The sequence below is a fragment of the Phascolarctos cinereus genome, unplaced genomic scaffold (genome assembly GCF_003287225.1).
Source record: "Phascolarctos cinereus isolate Bilbo 61053 unplaced genomic scaffold, phaCin_HiC Scaffold_4;HRSCAF=312, whole genome shotgun sequence".
Classification (NCBI taxonomy): domain Eukaryota; kingdom Metazoa; phylum Chordata; class Mammalia; order Diprotodontia; family Phascolarctidae; genus Phascolarctos; species Phascolarctos cinereus.
The window spans coordinates 62878120-62894079 of NW_027555847.1; the positions used below are offsets into that span (position 1 = coordinate 62878120).

The following is a 15960-nucleotide window of genomic DNA, read 5'->3' on the forward strand; positions in this document are numbered from 1 at the left end:
GCCTGTATTGACTTGCTTGCCCTTTCAGTGAGGGTGGGTGGGATGGGAGGAAGGGAGACAATTTGGAACCCAAAGTTTTGAAAACACATGTTTTAAAAAAAAGTTTCCACATGCAACTGGGAAATAAGAAATACAGGAAATGAGATACAGAAATCTATCCTGCCCTACAGGAAAATAGAAGGGGAAGAGGATAAGAGAAGGGGTGGAGAGATAGAAGGGAGGGCAGACTAGGGGAAGGGGTATTCAGAATGCATGCCATCTTGGGGTGGGGGAAGGGGCAAGATGGGGTGAAAATTTGGAATTCAAAATCTTGTGGAAGTAAATGTTGAAAACTAAAAATAAATAAATTTATATTAAAAAAAATAAAACTTGAAGGGACTTCAGAGATCATTGAGGCAAGCAGTTCTCAAACTTTTTGTTCTCTTACAGTCTTAAAAATAGTTGAGGACCCCAAAGAGCTTTTGTTAGGTAGACTGTATCAATTGATATTTACCATAATCAAAATGAAAACATCTTAGTATTATTATGAAAGTAGTTCTGACCTTGCAGATCTTCTGAAATGATCTTGAGGACTCCCAGTGGTCCCCAGACCATGCTTTGAAAACCCCTGATCTACTCCAAATCTCTCATTTTACAGATAAAGAAACTGAGACCTGGAAGGGTTAAGTGATTTGCTCAAGGTCATACATAAAGTAAGGGACAAAATCAGGACTTGAACCTAGGTCCTCAGACTCTAAACCCAACTATTCTTTCACCTGTCGTGTTACCTAGAGAGGAGTGAAGATGAGAAAAGATTTAGAGATGGAATTTTAGAAATTTAGAGATGGAAGGGACCTCAGAGATCAGCCAGTCCAAGCCAGTGGCACAGAGTGGTTAAGTGACTTGTCTGTGGTCACACAGCTAGTAAGTGCAAGTTATGGAGAGGAGATCCAAGTCTCCAGATTAGCAGGTTCAGTGCTCTTTCAGCTATGCCAGACAGTAGCTCAAAGGGTTACAAAGCACTTTATGGACAATACCGCATTTGAGTCACACAACCATATTCTAGGTAGGGAGTGTACATATTACTATCCTCATTCTACAAATAAGAATACTGAGGCTCACACAGGTTACATGGCCAAGGTCACATGACTAGCAAGTGTCAGAACAAAGACTAGCATCCAGGTCCCTGAAGTCACCTAGCACAATGTCCTTTCCACCTTTTGGAGCTGAACTGAACCTTGCTCTGGTCGCTGAGTCTTCTTTCTTTTGATTTGGCCATCTCCGACTCTAACAATACTCCTTCTCTTCCTCTATCCCCTATACATCTCATTGCACCTTTTGTAATTTGTGATGGGACTGTCTGTTTCCCAGACTGCTGCCTGCCTACCACTACCTGCCATGCCGTTAGCTTCTGGAGGCTGTCCCTGCCACACACATCTCCTCCTTCGTAGACAGCTACCTTGAGGACCAGAGGAAGAGGGAGCCTGGATGCTAGCCCTAACACTGCCCTCGCTAGCTGGGTCTCTTCGAGTTTTGTGGCCTGGATGTTATGTGTCACACTAGAGAAGAGAAGGCCCTCAGCACCCAGGTGCCTTACTCCAAGGCTATTATGGACTGCAGCAACTGTCTACCATGTGTGAAAATGTAATTCTGTTTGGAAAACACCTTGAGACTCTTCTAAGAAGGCAATGCCCTGGCCACAGCTCCAGAAAACTTATATTTTAAAAAAAGATATTTTATTTTTTTCCTAATTGCATGTAAAAACAATTTTTAACATCTGTTTTTTAAAATTTTGAGTTCTAAAATTCTACACTCACATTTTTCCACCTTGGTCAAGGCAGCTGTGTCATCATTCAGTCTGTTCACACATCTCCTATCCTAGTTAAAGATCTCATTGCCTCTCACATGGACTACTGTGATGGCCTCCTAACAGGTCTTCTTGCCTCTGGTCCAGAGGTGGGGAACCTATGGCCTCCAAACTTCAAGTCTGGATTCAGTCAAAGGGCCACACTTGAGGACCTAGAGGGCCATAGGTTCCCTATCCCTGCTCTAGTCTCTCCTCTCTGCCCTCACGTGCAATCATATGACTGATATCTATCTTCCTCATTGTCCATTTTTCTTCTTAAAAATTGTATTAAAATTTGTCTTGATGGACCATGAATCAATAATTTTTGTTGATAAAACATTTAGTTTTTATATCACTTCTACCCAGCTGCCAGTGGCACAGTGGATAGGGTGCTGGACTTTGAGTCAGGAAGACCTGAGTTCAAATCAGGCCTCTGATGATTACTATCTGTGTGACCCTGGGCAAGTCACTTAACCCTGTTTGCCTCAGTTTCCTCATCTTTAAAATGAGCTGGAGAAGGAAATGGCAAACCACTCCAGTATCTTTGCCAAGAAAACCCCGAATAGGGTCACTGAGAGTCAATTAACAATTGAAGAAACAATTAAAATGACCAAATAACAACAATCCAGCTGCCAAATTAACATTGCTAAGACACCAATCCATCCCCTGACATTGCTGTTCTCTGTGACCTTAGGATAAAATACAAACTCCTTAAAGTGGCATGTTGAGCTTTGCCATATCCTGGCTCCCATGTCCTACCTGGTTCACATCACTTCCCTTCCCATACTCTGTGATCAGGCCAAAGCACCCTTCCAACTGTTCTTCAAAGTCCATGCGCCATCTCCCATCTGCATGTCTTCCCCTGGGCTTTCCATCATGTCTGGAATGTGCTCCTTTCTCACCTCTAGCTTCCCTCAAGTTTAGGCTCAGGTACTCTTCTTCTGTGAAGCCCCCCACCCTCTCACCTTCATTAATGCTCACTCCCTCCTCAGATTATCTTGTATTTATTTTGTCCTTGTTGTTCAGTGGTTTTCAGTCATGTCCAACTCTTTGTGACCCCATTTGGGGTTTTCTTGGCAAAGATACTGGAGTGGTTTGCCATTTCCTTCTCCAGCTCATTTTACAGATGAGGAAACTGAGGCAAACAGAGTTAAGTGACTTGCCCAGGGTCACACAGCTAGGGAGTGTCTGAGGAAAGATTTGGACTTCCTGACTCCACTCACAGTGCTCATACACGAGTGTTTATTGTATATTCTGGTAAAACATAAGCTCCTTGAGAGCAGGGATTGTCTCACTTTTGCATTTGTATCCCCAGGGCCTCCCACAGTGCCTTGCACATACGAGGTACTTTGCAAATATTTGTTGAATTGAATCGTGCCTATTTTCTATAGCTACAAGAGAAAGAAACCAACCAGCAGATCACAAAACAGAAAACATCACTGCGAATTAAACCCATATTTCTTTGAACTAAAGCCCTTGCATACAATCATATGACTGCCATCTGTCCCCAAGCAACATTTTTTAAAAATTGTATTTAAATTTTTTCTTGATAAAACTTGAATCTATAATTTTTAAAAAAATTTTTTATTTTTGGTAAGGCAATTGGGGTTAAGTGACTTGCCCAGGGTCACATAGCTAGTAAGTATCCAGTATCAGAGGCTGGATTTGAACTCAGGTCCTCCTGATTTCAAGGCAGAGCTCCATCCACTATGCCACCTAGCTGCCCCCTGAATCAATAATTTTTACTGATAAAACATTTAGTTTTTATACTACCTTCTTTTCCAAATGTCTCCTCATTCCTGTCCCAAAGAGCTGTCCCTTGTAACAAAGAATAAAAAAAAGAGAAAGAAATCAATTTCATAAAACTAACCAAGACATTAACCAAGTCTGATAGTAGATGCAATGTTCCACATCCATATCCCCCGCCTCTGCAGAAAAGGGAAGGCGGTAGCACCCAATTTCAATGGGATGTGTTTAAAAGGACAGCAATCATTGTCATCTGAAAACCAACTATACCATTTTGACTGGGTTAATCGATGCCTTGGGTCTTGAATTTGGCAAAAATAAACAAACAAATTGTTTTCCATATTTCTGTCTGTTTTTCTATTTATCTATCATCTATCTATCTGTCAACTCTTTCAAAAGTTCCCAGGTAGCTGACAGGCAAACAAGTGGGAAATGAGGACCAGACCATTTGAAACATGGCCCTTGCTTCATGTGGTCGGTGAAGCGTGGATGCCCTCCTAAGCTAAAGGGACAAAGATGAAATGCTTCCTCATGAAAAAGCCTGGCCAGGCTGCCTTGGGCCTCTTACCTCCTGATCCCCAGTGTCAAGCACCTTCACGTCTTGCCCCATGTTGCCCAGCTGCTCCGTCAGGGTGACAATCTGCTCTCCCAGCTCCCCCAGGGCGCTGGTGTGTTCATCACTGCCAAAGTGGCCGAAGTAAGACATGAGCTTCTTTGCTGTTTTGTCATCACATCTGCATGGAGAAAGAAACCCAAACAGTGATGGGACCCTCCCTCTGGGTCCTGCCCTGGGCCCCCAGCTTAGGTCCCTGTCTTTGTTTTGAGGGACTTAACAAGGGCTTCTCTTGAAGTCACTGTCTCCCATCTCTCTCCTTGTTTCCCCTACCCCACTTAATCCTGGCTTAAGTGTAAGGCAGTGTGGGTGGGGGATTAAATGTTGGACCTCCAGGAAGCTACAGAGTCCTTTCTGCCTCATCTATGATTCTATGAATCCTCCTTCTTCCCCTATCTAGAAAGAAGAAGAAGAAGAGGAGGAGGAGGAGGAGGAAGAAGAAGAAGAAGAAGAAAGAAGAAAGAAGAAAAAGAAGAAAAAAAAAGGAAAAGAAGAAAAAAGAAAAGAAGAAAAGGAAGAAAGAAGAAAAAGAAGAAGAGGAGGAAGAGGAGGAGGAAGAAGAAGAAGAAGAAGAAGAAGAAGAAAGAAGAAAGAAGAAAAAGAAGAAAGAAAAAAAGGAAAAGAAGAAAATAAGAAAGAAGAAGAAAAGGAAGAAAGAAGAAGAAAAAGAAGAAGAGGAGGAGGAGGAAGAAGAAGAAGAAGAAAGAAGAAGAAAAAGAAAAAAGAAGAAAAAGAAGGAAAAGAAGAAAGAAGAAAAAGAAAAAAGAAGAAAAAGAAGAAAGAAGAATAAAAAGAAGAAGAGGAGGAGGAGGAAGAAGAAGAAAGAAGAAGAAAAAGAAGAAAGAAGAAAGAAGAAAAGAAGAAAGAAGAAAAAGAAGAAAAAGAAAAAGAAGAAAAAGAAAAAGAAGAAAGAAGAAAAAGAAGAAAAAGAAAAAGAAGAAAGAAGAAAATGAGGAAAAAGAAGGAGGAGAACAACAATAAACAACAACAACAATGCAGTTTACCAGAATTAAGCAATCCATCCAATGCCCTATTCCATACCCGTGGTCCCTCACCTTTGCAAAGAAGGAATGGAGGTCCTGCTAAGCTCTGCTAGATAGTTTCGTGAGATGCTGTGGTCCAAAAACTGCAGCACTGTAGTCTTTAAGGGGAGCCACAGACTTGGAGTCAGGAAGACCTGGGTTAGAATCTTGCCACTCACACTTACTTGCTGTGTGCCTTAGGTAAGTCCCTTAGCTCCACGGTCCCCCATGTTCCTTATCGGGATAATGGGGATAATTGCCTCTACATCACAGGGTTGTTGTGAAGATCAAATGAGATAATATATGGAAAGTACTTTTAAAACCTTAAAGAGCAACATAAATGTTAGTTGTTACATGCATAATAATCAATATCATTATTGATCATCATATTGAATAAAATGAATTATATTTATTATGTGAATAATAATAACTAACATTTATGTAGCACTTTAAAGTTTGTAGAGTGCCTTTTATATATCACATTATTCATTTGGTTCTCACAACATCTTGGCAATATAAGAAGAACAGGTGTTAACTATCTCTATTTTGCAAATAAAGAAATTGAGGCTCAGACTTACCCAGGGTGGTACAAGCTAGTAAGTAGCAGGTCTGTGACATGAGCCTGGGTTTTCTGACTCCCAGTCTGGGGCTCTTCCCAGTATATTATGCTGAAGGATAGTGTAGACACCCAAAGACATGAGGATGGATGAGACAAATGTTTGTAAAAGGCTTTTTGATCCTTCAGGAAAACTGCCACGTGATCACAGTCTGAAAGCGTTCCAGTGAGTATGTCGGCAGATCTTTCAACACGGCAGTTCATGTGATAGTCTGGCTTTCATAACCTTTTCCACTCTGCACCTGGCTTCTGCTTGTAGCCTCGGACATGGGCATGGTCCATTCCTGCACAGGCAGCGTTCGGACAAGCCAGTGCACCAGGGTGCTCGGCTCCACTATCCCTACCAGTCAGGGCAAGATAAAGTACAGGCTTACTCTAACTGGCTTGGTCTCCAGGAGTGGCAGTAGTCTTGAGCACTACTGAGAAGTAGGTAACCCTGGATGTCTATCTTGGCCCTTTCCCTTTCTGTCTCTGCCTCCTGCCTCCTGCCTCCTGCCTCCCAACACTAGGAAGCTCAAAATTCTCAGGCTGTCCTCTGGCTTTCCTTAACCCCCAGTGTACTCTTACACAGATCTGCCTCCCACCTGCTCACGATGCCTTTGTCCCAGCCTCCTTACCGCCTCCAAAACTCCCATCCTTTAGAACAGGCTAGAAAAAGAAAAGGATAAGAGCTCAACTCTTATACTGTACTAAAAATGTGCCTGCTGTGGACCCTGTTCTTGTGGCTTCCCCTATTTCATTCATTCATTCATTCAATCAATCAAGCAAACACCTACTCTGTTCAGAGAGCATTGAGCAAAGAGGAGATAGTAAATTTAGGTGAGACACCGTCATTGCCTTAACTACTATTTGTTTCTGTGAACAATCTTGGGACTCAGTAGGGAAAGTGTTCATCTTATCCTGGGGCTCTGTATCCTCAGAGACTCCCTGAGAGGAATGGAGCACAATCTCTAATCATGGGCTCCCCATATCATTATGACCACCAACTTCTGTGAAGAACTGAGGTCCCTTCCAACTCAACTCAACAATGGATACTAATTTAAGTACCTCCTATATACAAGGCAGTCAGGATCATAAGATTATAGGATCATAGATGTAGAGTTAGAAGGACCCCAGAGGCTGTCTAGTCCCACCCTACTCATTTTACAGATGAGGAAACTGAGGCCCAGGGAGGTTAGATGATTCACTGAAGGTCATAAGTAGTAACAGAACTGGGATTTAAACCCAGACTCTGGGAAGCTAGGTAGCCCAATAGATAGAGTGACAGACCTGGAGTTAGGAAGACCTGAGTTCAAATCCAGCCTCAGACTCTTTAAAGCTGTGTGACCCTGGGCAAGTCACTTAACCCTACTTGCCTCACTTTCCTCATCTGTAAAATGAGTATGTAAATGAATGTAAAATGAAAACAACCAAACCACTCCAGTATCTTTCCCTAAGTGGGGTCATGAAGAGTTGGACACAGCCGAACAACAACAGCCTTTAGACTCTAGAATCAAAACTCTTTGCTACTTCACCATGGATATAGAGATGAAACAACAGACCACCCCTGTGCACAATGAGCTTATTATTCTATGGAGGTCAGGAGTGGGTTGGGGCAGAGATGACATTCTTCGATTCCACGATTCTAAGTGAGACATACCCGCTCCCACAGCTCGAAATACGGGCCAGTAGCCTTTTCACTTCGGCCACCTGAGTCTGCTGCTCCCCCGGCCACTTTTCCTCCTCTTCATCGGAGGCTGCCTGACCCTCCACGGAGCGGAACAGCTGCTCACCTCCTGCAGGGAGAAAGAACGCAGGGCTGGATGCTCAAAGCCCAGGTCACTCACTGTGAACGCCATACAGCTCTGCAGCCCTTCCTGGGGAAGGAAAGACAAGCTAGGGATACTGCTCTATTTGCTGGCTATGAGGAACCATCTCTTGCAGAAAATAGCAAGGCTGAGGACAAGTAATTTGCAGATGGATAGATCTGTTGAGCTCAGGAACATGACCTAAAACTTTCTTCTAGGTTGCTTAAGGATTATTGGCCATAGGAAACAGGTGATTTACACCTCTCCATTAAAGTGGTTTAGATGACATCACTCAGGAAATGTATGATCAGTAAAGGACCTGGGATTGTTGATCATTAATCAATAGGGTGGGAGAGCAGTTGGGTGATGCCCTGGCACAGAATGTTCAGAGTCCAAGAGGGGGACCTTCAGAGCATGGGATGGGTCCTTGGCAGAAAGTTAACGAGAGGACAAAGATGAGAATTGCACAGGTGAGGGCTGTGATCTGTACAACTGAAGGGTGTACCTATATTGGGGAGAGCAAAGATTCATTAAAGTCTTGAAGAACTAAAAGCAGAAGTATCACTAAGGGTGATTCAGGCTCTAGGACCATCTCCTAGACAAGTACTAATTTATTCCTGGGGACATAAATTCCAGGGATATCCCCCGTAAGATGTGACTTTTTATTCTCTAGTTCTCATTATTTTACAACTCCTTTAGTATTTTCTTGTGATTAGATTTTGGCGGTCTGCTATGGGCAGTACTCTGGCAGAATGTGGTGTGTGGTGATACCCAGACTATGGGCTTTCTTTTGGATGGGAAAGTGGCACTTCTGTGGGCATAGTATTGAGGCTGCTACAGGGAGCACAGAAGTGTGCTGACTCAACGCACACTCTTGACTGGTGCTCTGTTATGACCAGCTGTCACAATTCACTCCCTGCTGAATGTGTCTGAGTGGCTATGAGATCTCCCACCAAGGTCCAATGGGGATATCATTTATAAGGAAGCATCAACTTTGCTCCTGGCAGGAAAGCAGAACAAAAATTACTTACTAGAGAAGGATGGCAGCCTTACCAATCCCCTTTCAGTCTTGTTAAGTGAAGCTTCTAGGGTGATTTGTATAGACTAGGGAATATGATAAGAGTAGAATAGGATTCACTCACGCTAAGTCAAATAACACACTGGGCTCCATTAAAAAGCTAGACAAAGCTTGAGGGCTTCCCTGGTTGGCTCGTTCTGAGCGTGAAACAGCTGAGCTAGACCTAGTAATTGTAATTTGGGGGGACATCCAGCAGGTGGCAACAGTGGAGACCCAGCAGAAGGTCCACTCTAGAAACTGGCAGATGGTGAGGCAGTAGAGAAAAAAGATGATGAGAGAATTGTAGCTGTTTGTAGCAACAAAGAAAACAGCTCACAGTCTAATGATATATGTATCCTCGGACCAACAGATGGCATTAGAGGCTCTTTAGGGAATCAAGCAGCAGAGAGGGGTTCCAGTGGGGATATAGACCTAGCATCATGTGTTACCCCAGCTGCATGTATGAACTATCGACATGTGTTCTTTATGCATGTGTTTTCCTTCTCCTACTATGGAGAAAGGAATCTGGGGGACAGTGTAGCCATGTGTTTAGGAGAAAGGCTGTAATTCCCCTCATCATTTATGTTACTATGCTCCTTAACTAAGTGGTTTTGCTTGGAATTAGTGCATCTTCTGCCTGGCTGGGCTGGTAAAAGAAACATCAGTGGAGGACTTGTGAGGTGCGGTTCTTCGTGGGTCCTAACTCAAAGCTGGGGTAGTTTTTAGACAGCCTGTCAACGAAAGGGGGCTTTGGCCATAGTCAATAACTATAGCTCTGTTATTAAAGTTTAATTGCTGATAGATAAACAAGTACTTCCTGTCTTGACTCTTCAGGAAAGAAAGACAAAGCTGACCAGGTTCCCAGATACTGGTGGCTCAAAGGAGACAAAGGTATAACAATGCTTCAACACTTGGATGGAACTGTGATTTCAGTGTGGTGAGTACACCCACCTACAGTGAAGATTACATCCCATCCATGCCTTCTCTTCTTTCACAAATCTTATCCACGTCATCCCATCAATCCCCCAAAGGTGGAGGGGAGGTCCACTCATCATGCTGGGAAACTTTCAGTCTCTTAACATTGCTTGGCCATTAGTGTCACAGATAGGCCATTTATCTGCTGTTCCTCCTCAAAAATCTTACCTTGATGCCTAGAGGTGACCTCAGGTTGTTGGAGGTTATGCCAGTAGAACATAAGCTCTGGGAGATTTTGGGAAGATTCCAAGTGTGATCCTTGGTGATAGGCTGCATCTGTTATCTGAGAACTGGCCTAGTTAAGCATGGAGAGGCTTAGCACTGGTAGACTGTCCATTTGTAATGACATCTTGGACCAAGGCAACTCATAATAGGGATAAGGGCATATACTTATAATTTCTTTGGTGTAAAGATGAGGAAACTCCCTCCCTCAATGCAGATCTTATAGCCTTAGAGAGTCGCCTAGAATACTAAGAATTTAAGTTAATGACTTATTCAGGGTCACAGCATGGTTTAGAGGCAGGATTTGAACCTAGTTCTTACTGGCTCCAAGGTCAGTTCTCGACACACTATATCATGGGACAGCTAGGTGGCTCAGTGTATAAAGCACTGGTCCTGGAGTCCAGGAAGACCTAAGTTCAAATGTGACCTCAGATTCTTACTATCTAGGTGATCCTGGGCAAGTCACTTAACTCTGATTGCCTCCCCTCCCTGCATAATACACTATATCATGTTGCCTTTCCCAGGAATAATAATAATAATAATAATAATAATACTCAACAGCACTGATACTAATATTCACTCACATTTCAATAACCCTTCATGTTTGACAGAGCTTTTTCCATTTTACATATGAGGAAACTAAAGAGGTCAAGTGGTTGTGTCCAGGATCACATAGGTAGTAAGGGTCAGAGCAGGGATTCAGACTCAGGTTCGCTCCAAATTCAAGCATTCTTTCCACTGTGGGTAGGAGGCAGAGGACAACCAGAGGAAGAAGGAGAGGTCAGAATCTGGAGACCAGAAGAAAAGTACTCCATGGCAGGTCAGTGGAGCTCATCAGGGTTGCTTGGCCCTCACTGAGAGCAGAACACAGAGAAATTAGAAGGAAAATTGAGACTTTTTTGGAGGAAATCTGAGAAGGACCTGGGATGGGAACAGGATGGACTTGTTGGAGAGATGTGTGCCAGAGGAATGCAAGTGCTGAACTTGAAGTTAGGAAGATCTATATTCTTCTATGTTTGGACATCCTCAGACACTTACTAGTTGCGTGACTCTGGGCAAGTCATTTAACCACTCTGAGCCTAGACTCAATGGGCTTTAAGGTACTTTCCAACTCCAGATCTAAGATCCTAAATCCTACAATAAGTAAAATGTATTCTACGAGCCAGACTTTGTTTCTGCCTTTTATTTCCACGTCATAGAATCATAAATCTCAAGAGTGGAGATGGATCTTAGAGATCCTCTAGAAAGATCTTTCACATAGGTGTCAGAATCCCTACTAAGTCATCTTTGTTAGGTTTCACTCTCTGATTACCTCTAGAAGCAGAAAAACTCACTACATCCCATTGTTAGAAGGTTTTCCCATATCCTGGACTGAAATCACCTCCCTGGAACTTCCTCACCTTGGCCTTTATTTCTGCTTTATGGGGCTTTGGAGAACAACTGTGCTCTCTTTTCCTCGTAAAATTACTGTCCCGTATTGAATTTATGCCCTTTTAATATCCTTTTTTTTGGTCTTTTCTCCAGAGACCTAGTCTGCAAGTGACCTGTGAAAGACACATGCTAAGGAAAGGATTGACAGTTGGAGGAAAGGCTAGTGGTATGCTGGAGGCAGCTCCAACCAGCTCACCAGAGCCAATGGTTAAATGTACAGGGTGATCATCATACCTCAGAAATTGGCAAATGCCACAAATTAGGGCTTGATTTATTGTTTTGCTGATTGTCTAGACTTATGAAATTGATGGAGAAAATGCTAATAATGTAAATTAAACTTAAAAGTGCATCCTGTGTGCATTCTCCCTCCCTACCAGAGCTGGTTGTTAAACATTTACCAGCACACCACTCTTCCTGAGGTTGTAGCTCTGGGGAGACAAGTCTGTAGATGGTGGCTTTGAAGGCAGGGAACTTCGTAGGATACGAAGCATACATCTTTGTGAGATGGCCGGTCAGGCTTGGCTGTTGCCACTGTCTAGAGCAAAGTTACCCTCATCAACACTGAACCCATCACCTTGTCCTTCTTAGCCTCTCGCTCTAAGCTACTGATCTCAAAGCCATAACCCCCACGCATCTAACCTTCGTCAGCATATCTGCAGCTCATACCATCTTCTGCAGCCGCTGCCCCTTCAGGGGGAGAGATTCCGTCCGGCTGCCCAGGACAGGAAGCTCTTCCAGTTTCTGACTCACCATCTTCTCGTGGCATTTTCTGGTCATTCAGCGGGCTTGGTAGTTTCCTGATCTCTGACCTGCAAAGCAAAGATACAGTGAGAGGAAGAAATAGATTTTGCCAGACTCAGGCAGGGGGAGCTCAGGTTTCACATCGTATCTGCAGCGAAATGAAAATTGTTAAAGAAAAGTGGGCAAAACTGATATTCTGCCGTCTCTCCTTTCCCAGCCCCCTCATGGGACGCCATTCACTGGGCTTTGGATGGCCTCACAGCCGGGGGTTGCTTTGGTTAGTTATTGCTACTTCTTGTGCCAGGGCTGTGTAATCTGGCAGCATTGTCTAGCTCTAAACACTCTTATTTTCATGAATATGGGAACATGCAATCAAGCCAGAGGTTTTATTCAACACATTGTGACTGCCTGAGTTTCTTTGGGGATTAGCTGATTTGTAAGTACAAAATGAGGAGGCTGCAATGGTTTGAGCTGTGAATTTCCTCTTAGCTCTTAACATTCTATGTTCTTTCTTCTAGCTCTGACTTTTTATGGTTTAGAGCCTCTTCCAGCTCTAACATCCACAATTACAAGCTTTTACATCCATCTTTTCCTTTATATGCCCAATGTCTAGTTCAGAATCCCATAACCTATCGCCCAGATTATTGAAATTGTCATTTTAAAAAGTATTTTTATTATATTTTGTTTTAATATCACTTACATTTCACATTGTATCACCTCTACTACCTGCCCATCTGAGAGTCATGCTTATTTTTTAAAAAATCTGTAAAACTAATCAATATATTTAAAAAAAAATCTGGTGACGTAGTCATTGTTCTATACCCAAGGTAGAGAGAACAACAACGAATCAGGGAAGAGGTGTCTTCTCATATCTCTCCTTTGGGGAGAAGCTTGGTCATTATAATCTTGTGGCTTTCATTTTATTTTATTTTTTTTGCTTTTTGGTGAGGCAATTGGGGTTAAGTGACTGGCCCAGGGTCACACAGCTAGTAAGTGTCAAGTGTTTGGTCTAAGGCCGGATTTGAACTCAGGTCCTCCTGACTTCAGGGCCGGCGCTCTATCCACTGCACCATCTCGCTGCCCCTCTCAAATACTTTCAAATTGCTTTCCAGAATGGTTAGACTTACAGCTCCACAAACCCCTCTAACGTTCACTATTCCCATCTTTTGTCATCTTCGCCAGCTTGTTGGGTGTGAGGTGAAATAGCTGATTACCTTGGTTTGCATTTCTCTTATATTATTAGTGATTTGGAGCATCCTTTCATGCGGTTGCTTACAGTTTGAAATACTATCATGTTAGAACAGTTTATTCAAATCATTTACTTGCTTAACTTGTATATCAGAAAGAATACGGGCTCTAATGTTAGAAGTCCTGGGTTCGAATCCCACCTGTCATGCTTGGGTAAGTCAACCTCTTTGGGCCTCAGTCTCCTCATTTGTAAAATGAGGGAGTTGAACTAGATGACTTCTGAGCCTCCTTGAAGCTTACTGGGGAATGGCCTTTGGTCTTGTGTATTTCTATTAGATGTCTACATATCTTAGATATCAGGATTTTGTCAGAGATCAATTTGATGCAAAGCTTTTTCCCCACTTGACTACTCCCCCTTGTTATCCTAGTTGCATAAATTGTATCTATGCAAAAGCTTTCCAGTTTCACATAACCAAAATGGTTTACTTTATCTTTTGTAATTGATTCTATTCTTTGTTTCGTCAAGAATTTACTCCCTACCTATAGTATTTGGTCTGTTTCACTTCTTTTTTAATAGCATGATTGTTAATATTAAAGTCTTGTATCCATTTTGAATTTCTTGCAGAATATGAAATAATACACTTGGCATTTCTTGTTGGAAGAGTTGTGGGAAAACAGGCACTTTACTGCGCTGTTGGGAAGCTGTGAATTGGTCCAGCAGGGGTGGGGAACTTTCGGCCTCAAGACCACATGGGGCCCTCTAGGTCCTCAAGTGTGGCCCTTTGACAGAGTCCAAGTTTTACAGAACAAATCCTCTTAATAAAAGGATTTGTTCTGTTAAACTTGGACTCAGTTAAAAGGCTGCATCCAAGGACCTAGGGATCTCCATGTGACCTCGAGGCTGCATGGTCCAGCCATTCTGGAAAGCTGTTTGGAGCCGTCCCCCCAAAGTCACTAAAATCCACACTCTTTGACTCAGTGATACTACTACATGTACAAAGGCAGCTCTTTTTGTGGTGACAAAGAATTGGAAACTGAGGGCGTGCCTATCAATTGAGGAACGGCTGAACAAATTATGATATATGGAATAACACTGTGTTACAAGAAATGATGAAGGTGATGATTTCAGAGAAACCTGGGAAGACTTGTATGAATTGATACAGAGTAAAGTGAGAAGAACCAGGAGAACAATGTATACAATAACAACAACAGTAAACACAAGCAGCTTTGGAAACTTAAGAACTCTGATCAACAGCCGTGATGCTAAAGGATCTAGCCCATGATGGATGAGACATTCTACCTAACTCCAGGTAGGCAATGGATTCAGTGCAGACTGAGACATGTATTTTTTGCCCATGGCCAATGTAGGAATTTGTTTTGTTTGACTATACATGTTCAGAATATGGGTTTTCTTTCTTTTTTTTTTTTGGGAGGGGGGTAAATAGTGGATCTGGGAGGGAGACAATATTGTTTTTCATTAAATAAAAAACAACCTAAATGACTAATTTCTGCCAAATTGCTCGTCAGTTTTCCCAGAAATTCTTGTCATATGGGAAGTTCTTTTTGTTTAAAGTAGTTTATGCTTTGGGGTTTATCAAGCATTGGTTTATTGAGTTCAATTTTTTTCTGATCTTCCCTTGTGTAATTTGTATCATTGATTTACTCTTCTATTTTTAAAACGGTACCAAATGGTTTTGATGATTGCTACTTTATATATAATTTGAGTCCTGGAAGTTCTATCACTATTAGCCCTTCATAACAACCTTTTTCATGATTTACCTTCAAAATCTAGATCTTTTGGTCCTCCAAATGAATTGTGTTATTATTTTAAAAAATCATCTCCTAATAGTCCTCTCCAACACCAGTAGTTTCTTTCAATAATCCATCCTTTCTATAGCTACCAAAGGACTCTTCCTAAAGCACTGAATATAATTGCATCACTTTCCATGCTCAGAATTCTTCAGTGTGGTTCCTCATTGCTTGCAAATGCAAGCTCCTTAATCCAACATTCAAGACTTGCTCCAACCTGGCTTTCCAGCCTTATTCCATGGCACTTATTCTCTTTCACATACTCTACGTTCAAGACAAAATGTACTATTCATCAGCTTGTCGTTCCCTCTCTTACCACCTTGCCATTGTACATCTTGCCATTCCTCCCCACCACTCACTGACAGCTTTCCCTTTCTTCAAGACCCAGACTGAGTTCCACCATGATGGTATTCCTCCATGGTATGCTCCATGACGTCCTCCCTAATCACCCTGGCTAGGAGTGATGAACCTCTCAGGATAATCTGACTACTTCTGTATGACTTGTGGCAAATCATTTAATCTCTTTGGGCCGAATTTTCCTCATCCATAAATGAGGGGATTGCACTAGATAACATTTAAATTCCCTTTCAGTGCTAAATCTCTGATTCTATCTACTTAATTGCTTTCTAACATTATTCGTGTATGAGCCTTGTCACCCTCCCTCTCTTCTGGGCTCTTCATTGGTATTTCTTTTACTCAGAGTTCAGTTTCCTGTTAGTGATCTCTTCACTTACACTGTTATATATCTGTGTGTATTGTTTTCTTAGTTCTGCTTACTTCACTCTGTTACCAGTTCACACAAATCTTCCCATGTTTCTCAGAATTCCTCATCTTTATCATTTCTTCCTGCATAATAATATTCCGTTATTTCCATATGCCATCAGATTTATATTCCCCCATTCTCCAATCAATGGGTACTTGCTTTGCT

The 15960-nt window shown here is 42.3% G+C and overlaps 1 protein-coding gene across 4 annotated transcripts in view; it reads right to left on the reverse strand.

Moving 5' to 3' along the window:
• The window catches only part of EFCC1 (EF-hand and coiled-coil domain containing 1), an 87882-nt gene that overhangs the window by 13813 nt on the left and 58109 nt on the right, over window positions 1-15960 (reverse strand). For 2 of the 4 annotated variants that reach the window (XM_020981220.2, XM_020981222.2), the window contains exons 3-6: window positions 11934-12103; window positions 7462-7597; window positions 4140-4305; window positions 3599-3643 (exon numbers count right to left, since the gene is read on the reverse strand). In XM_020981220.2, coding sequence (XP_020836879.1) covers window positions 3599-3643; window positions 4140-4305; window positions 7462-7597; window positions 11934-12103 — 517 coding nt within the window. The remainder of the gene's footprint in view (window positions 1-3598; window positions 3644-4139; window positions 4306-7461; window positions 7598-11933; window positions 12104-15960) is intronic. The other 2 variants (XM_078152245.1, XM_020981221.2) reach the window with 2 other exon arrangements.